General features: G+C 37.6%; 1 protein-coding gene across 1 annotated transcript in view; it reads left to right on the top strand.

The window, feature by feature from the left end:
* Positions 1 to 18: 18 nt before the first annotated feature.
* The window catches only part of LIX1 (limb and CNS expressed 1), a 55776-nt gene continuing 48037 nt past the window's right edge, over positions 19 to 7757 (top strand). Inside the window, exon 1 of the mRNA XM_010949538.3 lies at positions 19 to 7755. Within this exon, the coding sequence (XP_010947840.1) occupies positions 7674 to 7755 (82 nt within the window). The 5' untranslated portion in view covers positions 19 to 7673. The remainder of the gene's footprint in view (positions 7756 to 7757) is intronic.

Raw genomic sequence — 7757 nt, 5'->3', positions numbered from 1 at the left:
CTGTTTTTGTTGTTTTTGTTCTCTACCAAAAGCAGTTAGATTTATTTGGTTTCATAGTAACAGCTTTTCCACTACTAGTGGAAACAACCTTAGGCAAATCATAGTTTTTCCCTCTATCTCTCCTTCTCTCTGTTAAAATTAGATTTATAACTACTTTGTAGCATTGTTTTGAGCATTACATGAGATAGTGCTCAGAAAGCACTTAGAACAATGCCTAGCACTTTAAGGTATAGCTATTGGAATGATAATTATAATGAAGTTTATCTTTCTGAAAGTCTGCTAACAGCTTGGTTGCATTTTATGTAGCCACTGGAAGAATTTACTGCCATCTGTTTTTTTAGTCTCTATTTTTAAGGATAAGCCAATAATGCCCTAATTTTGTTTTCTGCTACTTTAGTTGGTAATGTGGTCATGGGAACAGAAACTTAAGATAGTCCCACCATGGTTTTTACAGTTCCCAGTTTTTATGCAGCCTGAGCAGAAGTAGAAGAGTTAGGGGTGGAGGGAGGTAGAAGAGATGAGGAGGGAAAAGTTGTTTCCGATTGTTTTAGCTGGGGGAGTCTAGATATTTTTTGCGTCAACATTAGCAAATGTATTTGACCTTTAAACAATATGGGTTTGAACTGAAAGGGTCCACTTATACACAGGTTTTTTTTCAATAAATGCATACTGCAGTACTGCGTGATCTGAGATTGGCTGTATCTGCAGATAAGGGAGGGCTGGCTGTAAAGTTATAGGTAGGTTTTCAACTGGGTGGGGGTCAGCACCTCTAAATCCCACGTTCAAGGATCAACTGTACTCACTGAGTGTAGGAAAGAAAGAAAATACATAAGATATGGCTTCTGCCTCAAAACTGTATAATCCAGTGAGAGGTGAAAGTGTTTGAGTATGTGTCCCTGATGGTAGTGTAGTCTATTGAGTATCAGCATCGCCCAGTAGGCCAGAAGAGAGACATCCCCTGCATTGAAAAATGGCCACTAGATGGCAGTGTCACCCCACAGTCACCAGACAGGAGATCCTTAAATTACTTCCGTTGGTGGTTATGATTGGCCAGGAGAAATCACAGATTGTTTTCCGAGGTTGATAAAAACAGCAGATTCCCTTTCACCTTTGCAAAATTAATTCTACTGGCCATTTGAAATAAATGAATCAAAAAAAAAAAAAAAAAAGAGCTTACTGTAATCTGCTGTTGGTAGAAGAGATCTGGCCTACATTAGGAAGGAAAACGCATGTTCACATCAGTTTTCCAAGTGCTTGGTGTTGTGTAAGGTGATAGCAGGGGAAGAAGTACACAGATTTTTAACAAAACTCTTGTTGACGGAAGGTCTTTTGGAGAGACATGAATAAATACAGCAGTTACATGACAATACAAAGTAGACTATACTAAAGAGCTTGATACCATTGCTCTAGTACTCAGGAAATTCCAAGGACAGGCAGTAGGTAAGTAAAAGGCCAGAGTGATTTGGTAAGTTGTTTAGGGAAGGGGGATTTGGTTGAATAGGTAGACTGAAAAAGAGTTTGCAAGAAGAAATCATGCAGAAAATCCAGAAGACATAAATCAATGTTGCATATTTGTTATGCTGTACTTAGGGAAGGATGTTGTGTGGCAAAGGACCAAATTAAAGATGATTTTGAAATTTTTTTTTAAGTTTAATGTATTAGGAAAAAAAGTGACTAGATTTTAGGCAGTGCGATGATTTGACTTTAAAGGGAGGAGGGGGTAGAACTAAGGGGACTTTGTCCATGTTGGTGGATAGACTGGAGGGAAACTAAAATCTAAAATGTTGTCCAGTCAGCCTAGGTATTCAGGTTAAGAAGTCTCAGATAGAATCCTATTCTGTCATGCTAGAGTTACAGTCTTTATTACCTCATTTTTATTTTAGAGATGAGAAAACATCTTTAAATGTAAAGTTACTTGCCCAAAGTCACATAGATTGAATAGGTTGGGATTGAGAGGAAAAGATGGAATTCATGGTGCCAGAATGGTAGGAAAACCAGTGAACTCGGGTGGTTTAAAGTTTTGTATCCAGCCTAAAGGACTAAATTCTGCAAGTCATTAAGGTCTACAAGCTGTGACTTGTCTTCCTGGTACTGTGGAGATACGAGAAGAGACAGTGCTCACAATCAGGTCCAGGTTTCGAGTCCTATCTTCCACAACAAGTTTCTTCCCTTTTTAGAAAGTTGTGAGTTTGGGGGGTTTTGGGGTTTTTTGTTTTTCATAATAGGCTTATTCATCATCTCACAGGCCCAAGAAAAGCCATCTCAGTAGACCGAAGCCCTTAGTGGAATATTTTTGGGGACATGGAAGGGAAGTAGGGTGGTGCTGTTGGAGTAGTTCTTTTTCCTTGTGCTAAGGCTACTGAGGTACCTTAAGAGGATGAGAAGAATATATTATTCTCTAACTTGGTCTTTCTCCAGTTTTCAATTTGTGGAAAAATAGGCCCCCTTTCTATGCAGTTTCCTATTCCTCCTTCTTTAAACAAATTTTGAAAAGAAATAATGTTTCTTCTGTGTCAGCAGGATGCATGCTAAGTGCAGTGCTCTGGTGGTGACTGCATAGGAAGTGAAATGGAAATTATAGTTTACAGTGTGAAATGGATGGGCACAAGGCTTTTATCGTAATGTAAGCATATCTGTAAGTGTGGCCTGAACTGAATTAAGAGTATACTAATGATGCAGTCTTTACAGGAAACTTCATCTAAAATATACGGAGCTATGAAATTACTGGCTTGCTTGAACCTAACATCACCATCAACTAATCTCAGGTTTGTCATTTATTTACAACCAATAAACATTTTCCCTAGGTTTGTTTTAATCTAATACTAATTCTTTTCATAGTCTAGATTTTCATTTTAATTTGCTCACTGTTGCAAAGATTTAAACACTCCATACAACTCATAGCCCCAGAAACATGATTTTATCTAAAGAAGAAAGAGAGTAGGCTCCAGTTAGCCCATGTAAACTGGGAGTGTGTCTCACCCCGCAGCATGCCCCTTAAAATAAATTTCTGTCCTGGACAGTGGGAAGCAGGGGTGGTAGTCCTGTGAGAAAATGCAAAGAAAGGAAGAGGAACCAATAGTCAGACACACTTTTATGAAAGATAAAATGTTGTAAAAAGCCACTGGCAAAATCCACTCTGAAAAATTTACTATTCTTTTCAAAATATATATTATGCTGGAAATCAGCCAGCCACAGTTAAGGTAATCAGTTCAGTTTTCACAGAACACATATCTAATGGCCCAAGGGCTTAGCATCATTATCTCCAGTCTTGTAAACTTGAACATACAGATTTTTCCACCTTTGAATAACAGTTTACCCTGAAAGTGTTAACCCATGTACTAGCAAAGCCTCTCCCAATGCTATCTTTGGCCTCTAAAGTGTTTCTTGAAGAATCAATTTTACTTCTCTTTGGAGACCAAATACCAAAAGAGGGCTGGATAATTGGTTACACAAAACAATCAAGATGACATGGGCTCATTGATTCAGGATCCCCAAATGTGTGTGTATGTATGTATGTATATGTATGTGTTCATATATATATGAAACAAGGTTCAGGTAAATGAGGGATTTACTTTCATTGTGCTTTTTGGTTAAGAGTGTTGACTCTGACTTTCCTGGCAAAGATAAAGGGTAATTCACTAATGGTTTTACTCGGTGGGGAGGGAAATTATTTCAGGAAAGCATTTTTCCTAATTTTCTATAAAAATGAGAGAATGTACATTCCTTTAATCTGCAGATGGGATACTGATCAATTTTCTAATTATTCATGTAGTTCAACAAATTAATACTGATGATTTCCTGAAAGTAGTGAAATATCAATGAACGTATGTCTGAGATGAAGTTCTTTTATGTTGCCTGTGTTTTGTCTGGTAATCCAAAGTTGCCTTTCCAATTGACTCTCTCATAAGTACCTTTATTCAAACATTTCATTGGTCTCTTCTCAGTTGAGAGTAAACAAAGTTGATGCTAACCAGCCATTCATTCCTCCTACTGGCCTTTTCCTAGTTGAGGCTAAACAAAGCTGACACTGAACAGTCATTAGTCATTACCTCTGCAAAGTTAGTTTCTTCCTGGCCTTGCCCTTCTTCACCATCCCACACACTCCCAGCAACATTCTTGTGCACAGCTCTGACCTTCTTTGGCCAATCCAGCATTTCGGACTTTCCTCTTCCCTCCACACACCTCCCATTGGCATCTGGAAGGAACTGCCATCAGTCATTCCCCCATTTTTTTTGTAAGATATTTGCTCTCTGTGTTAATTTATTTAACTATATTAACTCCACTTCTTTTTCATTTTATTTATTTTATCTTAAATTGTAAATTTGTAAGCATCAAGGCATTAGCATGTGAGTAAAGAAATTATTTCAGGGAAGATAATCTTCCTAAATCTCAATCAGCATCATCTCCCTCCCTCAGTCAACTTCCTAGAGGTAAGTAGTTATAAACTGACTCCAGCTCAGTAACTGCAGGCCTACTCTTTGGAGTTTGCATGCCTTGTACTGAAATCTTTCAGGACCTGAACCCTTACCAGCTTCACTGCAGCCTCTTCTACAGGCCATCTTTTCTGCTTCACCTACCCGAGCTCCCTCCTCCAGGGCCCAGCAGAGTATTAAGTGGGGCAGCAAGGAGGATGGTGGAGATTCTTCCTGTTTTTAACTAAAGATGATGCTTTGCTGCATTTATTGTGTTTTCTAACATTGTGAATGTTATTTCAATTTGTGGCCTATGCCTCCATATCATTTTTATACCTTTAATGAGCTATTTAACAACAAAAATATTACTGATCTGTATTATCTCTGGGAGCTTGGTAAGTGTGCTATTACACTGCCGTTGACTTTCACCATTGGGTGCTAAGTTTTGAACACCAGATATGTCAGTTGGATGCCATTTCTCATACTTCTGAATAGTACTGTAACAGGATTTCTAAAAACATCATTTCGGTTTCCACTGTAGTCACCTACCCTAATTTCAGTACTTTGATTTTGCTTTTGGCTTATGCCTACAGATGGTTGAGGTTGACAGTGAAATGTAACGTGAGCTGTTAAGCATCAAGGCATTAGCAAGTGAGTAAAGAAATTATTTCAGAGAAGATTTTGCACTAAAATGGACACACTGCACAGGGGTTTCTCAGGCTCTTCCATCCTCATCAGGCGTTTTCTACATCAAACACAGAGAGCAGTGGAAAACCACTGAGTTGTTTTTCTAGACTGTCTCACAACAGCACTTTAACATGAGAAGTCTTTAAGGGCAGACAAGGAAGAAATGCATATGCGAAGACTTCATAAAACGTCTGCTGAAGGATTGGGCCTAATAAGAAGGAAGAAACTATACTTTCCAACTGGAACGTTGTATATCCACCTGTCCAGAATTCTTTTTTTATTTATTAAAATATAATACATTAAAGGTCATGATATTTTTATGAAATTATCTTTGCAAAGCTGCTTCAGGGTTCTCCAAGCTGATAATCATAGTTTGCCTTTTTTAGAAAGCTCTTATGGAGGTTGAATATAAGTCTTATTAACAAATTATCACCTTTCCTTTAGTAAGCATTAGCAGTGAGTGTCTTCGAGTTCAGCCTGTTAGTGTGTCCCTCATTATTGACGAATGGATATGAAGTTGGTTATGGGAATAGAAGTGACTTGTTTGAAGGCAAGGCCAGCATTTAGGGAACAAATATATGACTTTCCAGAAGGCTAGAAAATACATGATAATATTTGTGCTCACGTGTCATACAGCTGTAGAATCATAGATGTCAGATCTGAAAGAGAGCATCTGGCTCAAATCCCTAATTTTCTGGATGAGGACTCTTCCGTCCAGAGATGAGTGGCTTCTTCAAAGTTACACAGATAACAAAAATCAAATCCTAGATCTTACTAATGCCAAATTCAGTGTTCCTTCCACCACACTATACAACCAAAATACTTTCATGTACTATTGGAATTAAATTTAATCTCATAAAAAGTCCATTTATTGATCAAAATCCCAGCATCAATTTTTTCTCATTTTTCTACTTTTATATTATCAGTTTCACTGTTTTGAGAATTCCATGTTATGTTTTTCTGTTTCTCTAACAGGAACCTAAAATATCTTAGTTTCCAATTCAATACCACACTGAAAATATCTGCATTTATTTATACTTTTTGTCCAATCAGTGTATACTAATTTCTGTCTACAGACTATCTAATTTCTCTTTAAATTATAAACTGGATGGCAAGGATGTTGATGAGTTCCCATTTGATACAGCACATATAAAATATCCTTTGGGACCCTAAACAAGTGTCTTAACGTGTAGTGCAACTTCTTTCAAGTTCTTTTTTTATAAAAATATCTTTTCACTGTGGGGCAACCCCATGTCTCTGTTGTGTGTGGTATATATGTACTCCCTGTGGGAATTTGCTTAGTGATAGTCATTATAATAGGAAATATTATTACAGCCCCATTCCTTCTGTTGCTTTTATTAAGCCCACTGCTATACCAACTAGCTGAAGAAACTGATCACATGGAAAACATTTTATTTTTACATAGACTTTGAAGGACTGGTTTCAGTTAATCATATAGTGCAACATAATTATTGAATCTGAAAATTGGAAAGAACATTGAAAAGCGGTCTCTTGTGCCCACCCTGAAGAAATATTTTAAATAAAAGTGAAGAAGTAACCAACAAGTCTTCAACAATGAACATGGGTTACAGCCATTAAAATCAATTCTTGTATCTGGTATAAATTCTTATTATGGCAATGTAATTCTGTGACACATATCTCTTATGAAAAGACTTCAACATTATTGTGAGTGGTATAGGACATAGTAAAAGAATTTTTCTTCAAACGTAGAAAAAATTTTTTTCTCAGATCTCTTTATAGCTACCTATATCCTTTTGAAAAATATTTTTTGCTTCTGAAATTTTTAATATGAAAAGTTATCATGAAAGGAAGTGAATAATATCAGAATTCATTAAAGTCAATCTTGGGAATGATTTGCCTTGAAGGATAAAGAGAGAAATGTTCTCAGGGAAGTCAAAAGGCAGTTTAAGAGTCAAAAAGTGACTATAATTTGAGTGGAGTGAAAAAAATTAAAAACTTGGCTTCGAAAAAGTTGCTCCTAAATTTAAATAGTAGGCATAATCTGGTGCCTGGCTACATTCACCATATTTACAGCACTTTTTTACCAAAAAAGAATTTAGATTATAAAGATTTTGAGCTGGAAGTCCTGAGCTGAAAACTCCTTTGCTACTAAGGAAACTATTGAGAAATGACCGTCTTGATTCTATATACCTGGTAACAGCATATTTAAAGATGGGGAACCAAAAGAAATACCAAAGTCAGAAAACTGCACACCATTCAGGCAAAATCTGGTTGGAGAGGAAAACTGTTCCCATGATTAGTGAGCTTCCCCAGCCAGCCTGTAGGTGGGTGTGTTTAACAGAAGGAAGCAATGGGAACCCGCCTGTCAGCCAGCCTTTAGAGCTAATTAGCTCAGCATACAACAAAGATAAGTGAGCCTGGGAGGAGGGCCCCCTGAGGGGTCTTTAGATTCTGGGAAATGTCTGATTGGCAGATGTTAAAAGAGATTCTTTGGTAATCCTGTGCATCAATGAGCTGCACAAATTCAGACCAGGACTGCAAGAATTCAGGCATGAGGACACTGTGCAGCAGGCTTGCACAGGCAGACCCAAGATGGACAGAACCTTGGAATCCCTGAGACACATCATTGCCCAAGTCTTGCCTCACAGAGACCCGGCTCTAGTCTTCAAAGACTGT

The sequence above is a fragment of the Camelus bactrianus genome, chromosome 3, assembly GCF_048773025.1.
Source record: "Camelus bactrianus isolate YW-2024 breed Bactrian camel chromosome 3, ASM4877302v1, whole genome shotgun sequence".
NCBI classification, from domain to species: Eukaryota; Metazoa; Chordata; class Mammalia; order Artiodactyla; family Camelidae; genus Camelus; species Camelus bactrianus.
Note: the sequence above shows the minus strand (reverse complement) of the source record. Positions and strands in the feature narration are given on the sequence as shown.